The sequence below is a fragment of the Oncorhynchus kisutch genome, linkage group LG18 (assembly GCF_002021735.2).
Source record: "Oncorhynchus kisutch isolate 150728-3 linkage group LG18, Okis_V2, whole genome shotgun sequence".
Classification (NCBI taxonomy): domain Eukaryota; kingdom Metazoa; phylum Chordata; class Actinopteri; order Salmoniformes; family Salmonidae; genus Oncorhynchus; species Oncorhynchus kisutch.
The window spans coordinates 60,025,492-60,040,373 of NC_034191.2; the positions used below are offsets into that span (position 1 = coordinate 60,025,492).

The 14,882-nt window shown below is 41.2% G+C and overlaps 2 protein-coding genes across 7 annotated transcripts in view; one reads left to right on the forward strand and one right to left on the reverse strand.

Moving 5' to 3' along the window:
• Positions 1-11,677, reverse strand: part of LOC109910000 (WD repeat-containing protein 37) — a 31,850-nt gene extending 20,173 nt beyond the window's left edge. Inside the window, exons 1-9 of one of the 3 annotated variants that reach the window (XM_031796397.1) lie at positions 11,566-11,677; positions 10,399-10,533; positions 9,634-9,821; positions 5,203-5,299; positions 4,537-4,632; positions 4,085-4,149; positions 2,950-3,085; positions 2,627-2,743; positions 2,139-2,215 (exon numbers count right to left, since the gene is read on the reverse strand). In XM_031796397.1, coding sequence (XP_031652257.1) covers positions 2,139-2,215; positions 2,627-2,743; positions 2,950-3,085; positions 4,085-4,149; positions 4,537-4,632; positions 5,203-5,299; positions 9,634-9,780 — 735 coding nt within the window. In that variant the 5' untranslated portion in view covers positions 9,781-9,821; positions 10,399-10,533; positions 11,566-11,677. Of the gene's footprint in view, positions 1-2,138; positions 2,216-2,626; positions 2,744-2,949; positions 3,086-4,084; positions 4,150-4,536; positions 4,633-5,202; positions 5,300-9,633; positions 9,822-10,398; positions 10,534-11,098; positions 11,464-11,565 lie in introns of those variants that run through there. The other 2 variants (XM_031796396.1, XM_031796398.1) reach the window with 2 other exon arrangements.
• On the forward strand, positions 11,005-14,599 carry idi1 (isopentenyl-diphosphate delta isomerase 1). Of its 4 annotated transcripts, none has more exons than XM_031796401.1 (6): positions 11,005-11,599; positions 11,726-11,942; positions 12,268-12,443; positions 12,928-13,020; positions 13,139-13,269; positions 13,520-14,599. In XM_031796401.1, the coding sequence occupies exons 2-6, from the start codon at positions 11,794-11,796 to the stop codon at positions 13,835-13,837; spliced, it is 867 nt and encodes a 288-aa protein (XP_031652261.1). In that variant the 5' UTR covers positions 11,005-11,599; positions 11,726-11,793; the 3' UTR covers positions 13,838-14,599. The 4 variants fall into 4 exon arrangements, with proteins under 4 accessions (XP_031652261.1, XP_031652260.1, XP_020364728.1 ...); XM_031796400.1 differs by having other exon boundaries at positions 11,479-11,599; positions 12,265-12,443; XM_020509139.2 differs by having other exon boundaries at positions 11,540-11,942.
• Positions 14,600-14,882: the final 283 nt, after the last annotated feature.

The following is a 14,882-nucleotide window of genomic DNA, read 5'->3' on the forward strand; positions in this document are numbered from 1 at the left end:
GGCTATGCAAAATCACAATGTTTTTAAAACTAGTGAATGTAACGCGCCAATGTAAACTCCCGATTTTTTTTTATATAAATATGAACTTTATCAAACAAAACATGCATGTATTGTGTAACATGAAGTCCTATGAGTGTCATCTGATGAAGAGTATCAAAGTTCAGTGATGATTTTTCTCTATTTGTGCTTTTTTTCCTCTCTCTCTTTGGCTGGTAAAATTGGCTGTGTATTTTAGTGAGTTGTTGGTGACCTAACATCATCGTTTGGTGCTTTCCCCGTAAATCCTATTTGAAAGCGGACACTGTGGTGGGATTAACAACAAGACTACCTTGAAAACGATATAAGATACATGTACAGTGGGGCAAAAAAGTATTTAGTCAGCCACCAATTCTGCAAGTTCTCCCACTTAAAAAGATGAGGCCTGTAATCTTCATCATAGGTACACTTCAACTATGACAGACAAAATTGGGGGGGAAAAAATGCAGAAAATCACATTGTAGGATTTTTAATGAATTTATTTGCAAAATATGGTGGAAAATAAGTATTTGGTCACCTACAAACAAGCAAGATTTCTGGCGCTCACAGACCTGTAACTTCTTCTTTAAGAGGCTCCTCTGTCCTCCACTCGTTACCTGTATTAATGGCACCTGTTTGAACTTGTTATCAGTATAAAAGACACCTATCCACAACCTCAAGCAGTCACACTCCAAACTCCACTATGGCCAAGACCAAAAAGCTGTCAAAGGACACCAGAAACAAAATTGTAGACCTGCACCAGGCTGGGAAGACTGAATCTGCAATAGGTAAGCAGCTTGGTTTGAAGAAATTAACTGTGGGAGCAATTATTAGGAAATGGAAGACATACAAGACCACTGATAATCTCCCTTGATCTGGGGCTACACGCAAGATCTCACCCCGTGGGGTCAAAATGATCACAAGAACGGTGAGCAAAATTCCCAGAACCACACGGGGGGGACCTAGTGAATGACCTGCAGAGAGCTGGGACCAAAGTAACAAAGCCTACCATCAGTAACACACTACGCCGCCAGGGACTCAAATCCTGCAGTGCCAAACGTGTCCCCCTGCTTAAGCCAGTACATGTCCAGGCCCGTCTGAGGTTTGCTAGAGAGCATTTGGATGATCCAGAAGAAGATTGGGAGAATGTCATATGGTCAGATGAAACCAAAATATAACTTTTTGGTAAAAACTCAACTCGTTGTGTTTGGAGGACAAAGAATGCAGAGTTGCATCCAAATAACACCATACGTGTGAACACCCATGTGAAGCATGGGTGTGGAAACATCATGCTTTGGGGCTGTTTTTCTGCAAAGGGACCAGGACGACTGATCCGTGTAAAGGAAAGAATGAATGGGGCCATGTATCGTGAGATTTTGAGTGAAAACCTCCTTCCATCAGCAAGGACATTGAAGATGAAACGTGGCTGGGTCTTTCAGCATGACAATGATCCCAACCAACCGCCTGGGCAACAAAGGAGTGGCTTCATAAGAAGCATTTCAAGGTCCTGGAGTGGCCTAGCCAGCCTCCAAGATCTCAACCCCATAGAAATTCTTTGGAGGGAGTTGAAAGTCCGTATTGCCCAGCAACAGCCCCAAAACATCACTGCTCTAGAGGAGATCTGCATGGAGGAATGGGCCAAAATACCAGCAACAGTGTGTGAAAACCTTGTGAAGACTTACAGAAAACGTTTGACCTCTGTCATTGCCAAGAAAGGTTATATAACAAAGTATTGAGATAAACTTTTGTTATTTCCACCATAGTTTGCAAATAAATTCATATAAATCCTACAATGTAATTTTCTGGATTTTATTTCTCTCATTTTGTCTGTCATAGTTGAAGTGTACCTATGATGAAAATTACAGGCCTCTCACCTTTTTAAGTGGGAGAACTTGCACAATTGGTGGCTGACTAAATACTTTTTTGCACCACTGTATGTTTGAGGAATTTTAATTATGAGATGTCTGTTCTTTTGAATATGGCGCCCTGTACTTTCACTGGTTATTGTCATATCGCGGGATTGCAGCCATAAGAAGTTATATTAGAGATATGATGAAGGGTGGTGAATGAATCAGTGAGTGAGTGAGTGGGGCTGTGAGTAGAGGACAGGGAATGAGACTCACGCTGATATCTGCTAGAGGCGGGATGACGGGCAGTTGCACCATGTAGCGCCAGATGTGAGCTGTCTGGTCCCCAGACGCTGAGGAAACACGAACACACACACACACACAAACATGAATAAACACAGATGGACTGAGAAGTGTCACTTCAGCAAACACACCACCACACACACAGGCAGTCATCGATCACATCTCGTAGTTCTAACGATGTGCCAACTCACAGCTACCATAGCAAACAAACACAGAGAGAACAGAGATTATGAATGGGACGATGAAACACGTCAAAATGGAGGGAAAGGTAAGTGAACACTCTCTGATGAGAGAGATGTTTCAACACATCTGTACTGAGGTGAAGGCACAGTTGAACAATGGTTAAACAACAAGCACAGTTGAACAACAGCTGAACTAACTACAACAGTCATTGATGAATCTACAACACAGGTTAACACCTGCATGTGGTGTTTTCGTGGCATTACCATACGTTAGCATACCTGTCAGGGCCATCTGTTCCGTAGGGTGAAACTTGATGGAGTTGACTGATCCGGCATGGCCAGCATATCTAAGCAGACATTTTCCTGTCTCTATACTCCACAGAGCAGCAGAGTGATCTGTGGGGAACATTGAAAAAAAGTACTTCCTCCTAGTACTTCATCAGCACAATTCCAGACCCCAGTCATTAGACAATGATGTCCACCTCTTCATATGTTAACATGTAGCCTAAATGTGTAAGCGTTTCTCTTGTTGTTTTTGAAGTTTATCCTTTCAAATGTATACATTTCAATTTCAGGTCCACCTTAGAGGTGACATATCTGACCTGCTGATGCGGTCCCAAGAACCACAGGTGAGTTCCGTGTGACCGCCAGGTCCCAGATGCCATCCCGGTGGCCCACATATTCCCTCAGGATCTGACACACAGCTCTGGACGTGGTGGCTTTGAAACTCGACACTATCTACAGAGAGGAGACACCACAATGTTCTCACTCACCAACCACACATTGGTGCTGGATGAGACGAGTTTCCCCCTTACTACGTAAAACGATTTGAGTACCTCACCCGGTAAAAAGGCGCTTTGAGTACCTCACCCGGTAAAAAGGCGCTTTGAGTACCTCACCCGGTAAAAAGGCGCTTTGAGTACCTCACCCGGTAAAAAGGCGCTTTGAGTACCTCACCCGGTAAAAAGGCGCTTTGAGTACCTCACCAGGTAAAAAGGCGCTTTGAGTACCTCACCAGGTAAAAAGGCGCTTTGAGTACCTCACCCGGTAAAAAGGCTCTGTATGTCCAATCCATTACTGACACACCGGCTCACTACTACCCTGTGAACAGTAACTGTGCCTTATTCATTATTATTTTGGGGCGGCAGGTAGCCTAGTGATTAGAGCGTTGGGCCAGTAACCGAAAGGTTGCTGGATCGAATCCCCGAGCTGGCAAGGTAAAAATCTGTTGTTTTGCCCCTGAACAAGGCAGTTTAACCCACTGTTCCCCAGTAGGCCGTCATTGTAAAAAATAATTTGTTCTTAACTGACTTGCCTAGTTAAATAAAGGTTACATTCAGACTCAAAAGCACCATTATTGAACAACCAGTACACAAGAAGAATGTAGCATATGGTCAAAAGCAGAGAAAGATCATTGGAAATAGTGTTTGGGTTACAAATAGTGAGTTTGACATAAACATAAAAGTACAACACTTAACTGTGGAGTTAAATACTGAAACAAGGAAAAGCTTTCAGTCAATACAGATCTGTTCAGTCGTTCAATAAACATTTGCGGGAAAGGAAGTATTCATCTGAACCACAACTTAGTTACAAAAGGGCTTTTGATAGCAGTAAATCATTACACAAGCTCTAATGATCAGAAACAGCTAGAATGTTTACATAGAAGCTTACTCTTACTTCCTCATAATCAACAATGAATGAGCACCAGTGTGTATCACAGTGTGTAATCAAACATACCTTGCTCGTGGAGGCTTTGTACGTGGTCATCAGTTTCTGAGAGAGCTGGCTGGTACTGTGACTGGCTGTGTACGCACACGAAGATGAACACATGGTTCGATTGTTAGAGAAACAGGTTGGATTTCATTCTCAGAGAGGAAGGAATAAAACAACCCTAGACTATAAAAAAACTAAATAAAAAAACAATCTATTCGTCATAATCTTGGCTTTACTACTGTGTCAGCCCATGTAGTAATACTGTGATGTGATTCAGACTATATGCAAAGATAACAAAACTGTACCTTGTTCATTTGAATGGTTTAACACTAGGGTAGCACTTACATTTACTACAAGAAAAGCCAGTGAAAAGAAACTAGCAAATCAATTAACAATATCTAAGCCTATACCAAATGCAATACAACTTTATTATTCCTCAAGCGAAGACGAAATACTATACTTCAGGTTAACTGTACCTTTCGCTTTCAGAGCTCCTTTGCTCAGCTCTCCTCCATCGATGGTTTGTCCTTCGGATACTAGGCGCTCGTTGAGTGTATCAATTTCCCGGCGCACTGCAGAATTAGCGCACACACGCGATTATCGGACAAAAGAGATGACAGACAGTCACTACAAAACCACAAGGAAGTCAATCAGCTTCCTCAAGATCAGTATTTCACCCCCACAAACATAAAACAAACCGGTGGATGAGCAGTAGACGACTGTGGCAGCCAATCAGTCCCCGAGCTGGCAAGGTAAAAATCTGTTGTTCTGCCCCTGAACAAGGCAGTTTAACCCACTGTTCCCCGGTAGGCCGTCATTGTAAAAAGTAATTTGTTCTTAACTGACTTGCTTAGTTAAATAAAGGTTACATTCAGACTCAAAAGCACCATTATTGAACAACCAGTACACAAGAAGAATGTAGCATATGGTCAAAAGCAGAGAAAGATCATTGGAAATAGTGTTTGGGTTACAAATAGTGAGTTTGACATAAACATAAAAGGGGGCAGGCGTTCCTTCCTACAACACCTCCATAACATTATCCATTGATCAGTTACTATCTGTATGTAAATAGGCAAATCAATAATCATCCATTTTGTGCATTACATTAAATACACATGACACGCCCTCTTGTTCTCACTTACATTCTAAGTTTTCGATGTAGAGATTCTCAAACTCCCGCTCTATCTGGCCAAACAGGTCTAGTAGATTGCTCCGCAAGGAAAGGGGCAACTTGGAGTCCTGCAAACAAACAAGAACTGTTAACTTCAACGCCATAAAATAAACAGCAGTTCCGTATCCATTGGACGGAAAAAGGGAAGCAGTTTCATTAAACAACTTCACATTCTGACAGGCGAATATCTATCCAGACATGACAAGCCATTGTTTTCTGTAACTGATGCAAAATAGACACTATTTTTGCACTGACTGTAACTATAGTAAGTAAATTCACTAACTAACACAGATGTCACTACCATAAAACCAAGTTACAGACAGTAGTCCATCACAAGAACACAGCCATAAATGTCTCATTACAAAACGATATTGAACTACCTTTTGTTCTGACTTACCAGTATCTCCTTTCTCTACAACTGACAGTTCCCAGTGAACAGTTTGCATGTACGCAGATTAAAACTATGCAAAGAAAAGTAGGCCACCATGAAAAGTCATACGGTTTTGACAGCTACTGAAACTGCTGCTATCCATATAGTTGAAGTCGGAAGTTTCATACACTTAGGTTGGAGTCATTAAAACTAGTTTTTCAAACACTCCACAAATTTCTTGGGAACAAACTATAGTTTTCGCAGGTCGGTTAGGACATCTACTTTGTGCATGACACAAGTCATTTTTCCAACAATTGTTTACAGACAGATTATTTCACTTATCATTTACGGAATCACAATCCCAGTGGGTCAGAAGTTTACATACACTATGTTGACTGTGCCTTTGAACAGCTTGGAAAATTTCAGAAAATTATGTCATGGCTTTAGAAGCTTCTGATAGGCTAATTAACATAATTTGAGTCAATTGGAGGTGTACCTGTGGATGTATTTCAAAGCCTACCTTCAAACTCAGTGCCTCTTTGCTTAACATAGGAAAATCAAAAGAAATCAGCCCCCCAAAAAATTGTAGAGCTCCACATGACTGGTTCATCCTTGAGAGCAATTTCCAAACGCCTGAAGGTACCACGTTCATCTGTACAAACAATAGTACGCAAGTATAAACACCATGGGACCATGCAGCCGTCATACCGCTTAGGAAGGAGACGCATTCTGTCTCCTAGAGATGAACGTACTTTGGTGCGAAAAGTGCAAATCAATCCCAGAACAACAGTAAAGGACCTTGTGAAGATGCTGGAGGAAAAAGATACAAAAGTATCTATATCCACAGTAAAAATGAGTCCTATATCGACATAACCTGAAAGGCCACTCAGCAAGGAAGAAGCCAACTGCTCCAAAACCGCCATAAAAAAGTCAGACTAGGGTTTGCAACTGCACATGGGGACAAAGATGGTACTTTTTGGACAAATGTCCTCTGGTCTGATGAAGCAAAAATAGAACTGTTTGGCCATAAAGACCATCGTTATCTTTGGAGGAGGGGGAGGCTTTCAAGCTGAAGAACACCCTCCCAAACTGTGAAGCACGGGGGTGACAGCATCAGGTTGTGGGGGTGCTTTGCTGCAGGGGGGACTGGTGCACTTCACAAAATGGATGGCATCATGAGGCAGGAAAATTATGTGGATATATTGAAGCAACATCTCAAGACATCAGTCATGAAGTTAAAGCTTGGTCGCAAATGGGTCTTCCAAATGGACAATGACCCCAAGCATACTTCCAAAGTTGTGGCAAAATGGCTTAAGTACAACAAAGTCAAGGTATTGGAGTGGCCATCACAAAGCAGTGACCTCAATCTGATAGAAGAGTTGTGGGCAGAACTGAAAAAGCATGTGCGAGCAAGGAGGCCTACAAACCTGAATCAGTTACACCAGCTCTGTCAGGAGGAATGGGCCAAAATTCACCCAACTTATTGTGGGAGGCTTGTGGAAGGCTACCTGAAATGTTCAATTTAAAGGCAATGCTACCAAATACTAATTGAGTGTATGGGAATGTGATGAAAGAAAGAAAAGCTTATATAAATCTCTCTCTACTATTATTCTGACATTTCACATTCTTAAAATAAAGTGGTGATACTAACTGACCTAAGACAGGGAATTTTTACTCCCCTGTTAAATGTCAAGAATTGTGAAAAACTGAGTTTAAATGTATTTGGCTAAGGTCTATGTAAACTTCCGACTTCAACTGTAGCTTAGTCACTAAACTATAATATGACATGAGGAAACCAAATAGCCTATATCTGAGTTCTTTAAATTGACACACACCCAACACGTTCAAGACCACGAGAGTGAGTGAGAATGAGGTTAACCACTGGCGACATTCAGTCAATGGCACATGTAAACACCCTATGTATAAAAAAAATTTAAAGGCAATTTGCAGCAAACAGCCAGCCCCTTGAGTCTTTCAAAGCTGCTCAATCATGTGCATAAAGATCTCCTTGGTTAGCGAGTGAAAGGATATGAGGGCCTAACCTCTAGTGTAGTAGTAGATTCTGCCAAGATGGCACCGACCAAGAGGGCAGCCTCGCTTTCTAGTTCTTAGAAAACTTTGCATTATTTTGTTTTTCATGTATTATTTCTTACACTGTTAGCCCAGAAGATGTTATGTGCTATTACATACAGCCGGGAAGAACTATTAGATATTAGTGGCGGTAACTCAGCACTATGCCGCTCTGACACTGCTTGTCCAAATATTCCTTTACTTAGATTTGTGTTTATTGGATATATGTTGTGAACTTGTTAGATATTACTTGTTAGATATTGCTGCACTGTCGGAACTAGAAGCACAAGCATTTACATCTGCTAAACACGTGTATGTGACCCAAATATTTTGATTTGATTTGATACAGTGGCTGGCGGATGGATACGGTCAACAATGAGCCAACAGGTACTGGAGATGGAGAGCCTTGATGAAAAGAATACTCATACCAGCACAAGCGGACGGTATTAAAACTTGATGAGACAACAGCAGCTTGTGGTACTGTTACTGTATGCTCAGAGCAAATAGAATGGATAGACAGGCCAATGACAGGCTATAGAGGGACTGTCTAGAGAACCGATGCCAGTCACCTGAAAACAACGTCACCCCAGTATACTTAGGTCTAGGATATGCTTATTCGGCATGACAACTCACACTTGAGGCTAGCCTACACCATTTATTAACAACGCCCAAAACATTGAGGGGACAAATTCTAACGTAATTTCTGTACTGTACTGCTGTCAACTTCCTTTTTATTGGTATAATGATAAGATGGTCTTGATCAAACAGTATGCCTAGGATTTATTATCTCACTGACTGAGGTAGCAAACACTGTGTTTGCATCAGGGATGGTGCCTGACTGTCTGTCTCATCAAAAAGATCTTAGTCTTGCTGTTAGAGACAAATCAACTGTATTTGAATTCCAAATAGACCTTACATGTGAGACACTATCTGATTGATCATGGAGGTATGGTTAATCACTAACTTATTTGACTTAAATATTAAGCCAGGAATTGTAAATAGAGATAGGCTAATTCACTTATTTAATGTATTTAGTCAATAATTTAACATTCATGTATTTTCAGCAACTCTGGCACTTAAGTAGACAATGTCTTTATGCTCTTCTCTGAAGGAGGATTTTTAATAGGCTACTACCATGGTTAACAGCACACACATTTGATTAACTAGCCTACACACACACTGTGTACACACTTGACTAACTACACACGTTTCTGTTTCAAAATAAAAAAACTAGGCTAAATATGCACCTCGGTCCCCAAGAGACCACGAGAAACATGATGTACAGTACCAGTCAAAAGTTTGGACACATACTCATTCAAGGGATTTTCTTTATTTTTACTATTTTCTAAGCTGTCATCAAAGCAAAGTGTGGCTACTTTGAAGAATCTCAAATATAAAATATATTTGATTTGTTACACACATTTTTGGTTACTACATGATTCCATATGTGTTATTTCATAGTGTTGTCTTCACTATTATTATACAATGTAGAAAATAGTAAAAAATTAAGAAAAACCCCGGAATGAGTAGGTGTGTTCAAACTTTTGACTGGTACTGTATGTCTACACTTTCTCTGAGAAAGTACATCTTACTTAAAGCATGTTGCAAAACCAGGTAGAAAGTAAGTCGCAAAACCGTCAGATACTGTCCTCTCTCCCTGGTAATATTACAGAAACAAACCTCCCACCAACAACAGGTTGACAATTGACATGCTAATCAACATACAATGATAGGCTATTTTTATTTTTTACTGTAATGGTTTCAATTTCAGTAGTACATCACTACATCTTAACAACTAACATTATAAGCAGATACAAGCCAACTGCTTTTTAAAACGTTCATGTTTTTGAGAAAGAGAGATAGAGCATGTGTGTGTGCACATGTACGTTTGTGTATTAAGGTACCGTGTCTACTGTGTGTGTTTACTTTGTTTGTGTTTACTGCGGTAGTCAGCTCACTCACCTGTCCGTCCAGCATATCTCTCTGCATGCCTGTCACTGTGCGCTGCTCCTGGTCAGTGCTGTTGCTGCGCCGAATGGACAGGCTGTGGGACTTGCGCTTCTGCTTGGTGTGACGGGCGGCGGCACTGCTTCCACTCTCTACAGGCATCCCTCCTCTGTGACGTCCTCCGGTTCACTTCCTACCTGAGGCTGAGCAAACACAACCCATGGTTCAACCCTGGCTGTCAGGTTTCACATTACTGCTCTCTGCTGGCGCCTGGAGAATGGCTGTCCTAAATGGAACCCTATTCCCTATATAGTGCACTACTTTCAACCATAGGCCCCAATATAGCGCACTACTTTTGACCAGAGTCCTACAGGCCCTGGTCAAAAGTAGTGCACTATAAAGGGAATAGGGTGCCATTTGAGACTAAGCCAGAGGCTTTATTGTTCTGATCATAGCACTGCTGTTTAATAGACTTCCCTTGTAGTGTAGCTACAGGATAGTAAACATTCACTCTATCTAGGCAAGTTATCAGAACAATGAGAATGAGTCAATTGTCCATATACTAGAGCAGTAGACATTCAATATGATCATGCAAAAGATGTGAGCATTTCAAAAGCCAAAGAAAGCAAGACTACTCCCAAATGGCATTTTATTCCCTAGTATAAAATGCCCTACTTTAGACCAAAACCCTGTGCTCTTGTCAAAAGTAGTGCACTATATAGATATGGAATAAGGTGATATTATGGACACAACCTGGGACATGGAAATAAGGATGCATACCATTAGTGAGAAGCAGCATGACAAGTACATCGTTGCATCCTAAACTGGCAGGTAATGAAGGTGATCACAATGATGTGGGTGGCCAGTAGCCTAGTCTCCACAGTTGATGGAGAAAGCCCTCAAAGACACCACTGGCTGGACAGACAGATGGAAAAACAAGATGTCAATAAACGGGCAAAAGAGTGATCTGGAGAGCAATTTGCTTATAAATCTGACTTCCACACTTTGATACGAAAGAGACAAGACAGCAATGAGAACACAACAAATGCGAAACAACGTATTGATAGAGATGATGCTGCATCGGTAGTAGGGGTTGTTTGATTTTGAGTTGCTCTACTATTAGCTGTTAGCAATGTGAATTAGTTAGCTATGAGAGAACCAGTCAATTAGCTACCAATGGCATGTATAACTAGCTTGTTAGTACACGCCAACTAGCAGGCTAATAATGTTTACATGCAACCTGTTATAGTCATGCAGACAGGCCTTCAAGCAGTAGCTATGGTTAGCAAGGCTGCCTTATATATCAAGGCCATTACTACCGGTACCTAACTAACGTTAGTTGGAGTACATACTCAGACGGAGAACGCAGCTAGCTAGCCTCAATTTCTAACTACGCTACTAAACGTTAGCTAGCTAACTAACTGGCTCTGAAAAGTACTTTTTTTCCCCAACACAGTAGTACTCCAGCTAAGCTACTTACTTTATAAAAGGTAACTACGCAAGTGTCTTTTGAAGGTCGTAGAAAAATAAAGGGAGAGAGCACGTATATTTCCAGAAAATTGGCTCTCGGTTTATGATACGAGTCGGCTCATGAATCAAGCGTCATGAGACACAAGCAACGCGAGGCTTTGGTGGACGAGAAAGGCAACCAAGGAATTGTCAAAAAGTTACTTATTTGATTTGACAGTCGTAGAGATATCTCAGATAGTTAGGGGACACAGACAAAGATATAATCTATTGTGAGTAGCTAAAACTTTGCAAATTAATACGTTTGACTGTTTTAGCTGATGTAGCTTTCATAAAAAATTTGTCGGAGATGCTGCAAGTGCTGCTATGTCATGTGATGAGGCATACGTTTCCCATCACTAGCCAATACGATTTCAGTTTCTGTAAGAACCAATGATCAACTCAAACGTCAGCGATAAGGAAATTTACAAGGGGGCTTACCAATGTGTGTACTGATAATCGTCGGAAACAGAATGTAAGTAAAACATAATTTCTAGTACTGAAACTGCATTTATAAGGAGTTGTGCTTTCTTATCAGCGATTGTGTAGACCGTATTCTACGTGGATAGGTCGTTGTCCAATGTTTAATTCCACTTGAAAGCGGGAGGTGGTTCGATGGCGTGTTGGCGACCCCATCCTATCTGATTGGTCTTCGTTCTTGGTCTGGCGATGGTGCGCGGCTTGTGGGCGGTGCTTCGGGTGGTGTCCAGCGAGGGACGGGCTTTGTTAAAGCCAAATATACCTGTTTCTGGAGGACTAGGCATTCCAAGAAATCCTATATTTCACTCCACGTCTGTCTTTTTGAGGAATATATCAAGGTAGGTATTGGCTTTTTACTTACATGTATGCATTTGTTTACTATTTTGCTATTGTCTGCAGCAGCAAACGCATCGTTTCTCGTGTCAGTGTATTGTGCTTCCGTTAAACGTTACATGCGCCTGTTCTATTAATAGCCTACATAGGCATGTATTTAGAGCCTTCTTGCCTCATATTACTGTACTTGAATTCAACTATATCTTCAAATAGTCTCCTGTCTAAATATAATGTCATATGCACCAATAACCAAGTCATTCCAATGTAGGTCGGGAAACCTATAACCTATATGCGCCCATCCGCTAATCAAATTGTTGTTCTGCTCAGCAGTGAGGTGAGAAAGCTGCGAGGGTCTGCAGTCGGGATGCCTGAAATTAATACAGATAACCTGGACGAGAAGCAGGTCCAGCTGCTGGCAGAGATGTGTATCCTTATTGATGAGAACGACCAGAAGACTGGAGCAGACAGCAAAAAGAACTGCCACCTCAACTCTAATATTGACAAAGGTAGAGTGACAGCCCTATGGTTATGTGTCATTTCTGATTATTGCTGATATATAACCCCACGTGTATCTCAAGTTGGTCAACATTGTTGCAACTCACATTGACATGGAGTAATTGCCCTAATTTCTGTACTCTCTGTCACCATGGGGACGCATGGCAAATTGCCCCAAAACGCAATGATCAAGAGCCAGTCCGCCCTTCTCAAAGCTCTATATGACTATAATAATAATAATGCTGTGTAACTTAAGTTTTATGCCTTGTATGTAAGTTCAATCATTCACCTTGATCTTAGTCAGTGAAATTCATAATACTTGATTGCACATTGTTTAACTCTAATATTAAAGTGGAGTCAGATATGAAATGTAGATGATTTAACCCACTATAACATTTGCTCTATATACTACACATATGAAAGCTGTGTTGCAAAGCCATTGCAGCTCACGGTCATGTTGAACAGTAACTAATCAGATCCTTTCTTCTGCTCCAGGCTTATTGCATCGTGCATTCAGCGTCTTCCTGTTCAACAGTGAAGACAAGCTGCTCTTACAGCAGAGATCTGATGCTAAGATCACTTTTCCAGGTCAGTAAACCTCCCGCTGACTCTTAATCACTGATGTAACTTTTGTGTGCATCCATACCTATGGTTATCAGATCAGTAGTGGAATAATGACTTGTTTCCCTCCCTGTTTTCTGTGCAGGGTGTTATACCAACACATGCTGCAGTCACCCCTTACACACATCCAGTGAGCTGGAGGAGCTAGAGGCCATCGGGGTGAGGAGAGCTGCATCAAGACGACTGGAAGCAGAGCTGGGAATTCCCATGGATCAGGTACAGCTTTCATAGGTTATTCCCAGGTTATTACAATGTACTCACCATTTCATCATGTAATTTCTTAGTAAATATCTAGAAAGTTGTGCACAGTAAATTAAAGTGCAACTGGCTTTATGTTATGAAGTGGATATAGTATTGAGACGGTGTTTGAGAGCTTTGAGATATGTATGATGTTGTAAGATGTAGCCACTGTATGTTTGATAATAGTTGCCCTTTCTTCTGATCATGTCCAATGGTTCACCCTCAGGTTCCACCAGAGGAGATGACCTATTTGACCCGTATCCACTACAAGGCCCAGTCAGACGGTGTGTGGGGGGAACATGAGATTGACTACATCCTCTTCATGCAGAAAGACATAGAGGTGAACCCAGACCCCAACGAGATCAAGACTCACTGTTATGTCACCAAAGAGGAGCTGAAAGAGATGCTGAAGAAGGCCAAGAACAACGAGTTACTGATCACGCCCTGGTTCAGCCTGATCGCAGAGACCTTCCTGTTCCAGTGGTGGGACAACCTGCAGAACCTCAAACAGTTCATGGATCATGACAAAATACACAGGATGTGATTCTGCGTGGGATGTGAATCTTTGGTTACCACCCAAAATAGCACTCTATTCCCTAGGGGCCCTGGTAAAAAGCAGTACACTACATAGGGAATAAGGTTCCATTTGGGATGTAGACAATGTTTGTGTGGGGGTTTACATGGAAAGCTGCTATGAGGGATGTAGGGTACTTCAGTCTTACTAGAGTTTGAGAGTTGATACTTTTATTTTGATTTCTTAAATTGAATAGAAAGAATGTGGTAGGAATGAAAATCATATGGAATTGACTCTTGTTTAAAAAAAGGAATGATTATGAGGCTGTATTGAGATATGATTTTTGTATAGCTTGTTCTGTATAGCATTTTCTTTATGCAGTAGCTATATAAGTGCCTGACTGTCACTGAGGCTAAGGTTGTTATGAACGTTGTTTTTAGCGATCTGGCACTGTTTCCCATTTCCCATTGTATAGTAATGTAAATGTATTATATGGATAAGCAGAATTTTTGTTGCGTTTGACTTCAATAAAATATCTAATTAGGAAATCAAATAATTTGACAAGTAATAGAATTGTCCAGTAAATATGTTCTTATATAGAGCCAGATACCTCTGACAATGCACTTCACAGCATTGGACAGTAGGTGGCAGTAAACACCCACCTTAGTTGTGCTGTGCCTCAACCTTTTCATGTTTGGTGTTGAAATTCAACTATGTAAAAATGCCTCAATGCATATGTTCACTACTTTAACATTCAACAACGACAACATTTTAAATGTGATTTTTCTTGTGCTCCAGGGTGAGAGTCCTTTTTTGAGATGCTTTCTTGCATCTGCTATTTTGAATGCCCTGAAAAAAATTGCTTAGCCAAAATCAGGTCACAGGCGGGGTAGTAGGCCCAGATAAATTGAGAGAGGCCTGTTACATACACAGTAGGCAATGACTGTCATAGCCATTGGTCAGTCAGATTGCTGTGCAGCCTTCAGCCTACCTTCTTGCCCCAACTTTATTAGGTAAGAGGGATTCCTGAACGGTTATTAAATCCAACAGTGCGTTCACCAATTTCCATCAGTGT

Bases quoted from the DNA above. Each gene is read 5' to 3' on its own strand.
- idi1 (XM_031796400.1), top strand. From the start codon at position 11,794: ATGGTGCGCGGCTTGTGGGCGGTGCTTCGGGTGGTGTCCAGCGAGGGA. The intron at 12,444-12,927 runs GTAGAGTGACAG...CTTCTGCTCCAG, and splicing joins CAACTCTAATATTGACAAAG to GCTTATTGCATCGTGCATTC. The intron at 13,021-13,138 runs GTCAGTAAACCT...TTTTCTGTGCAG, and splicing joins TGCTAAGATCACTTTTCCAG to GGTGTTATACCAACACATGC.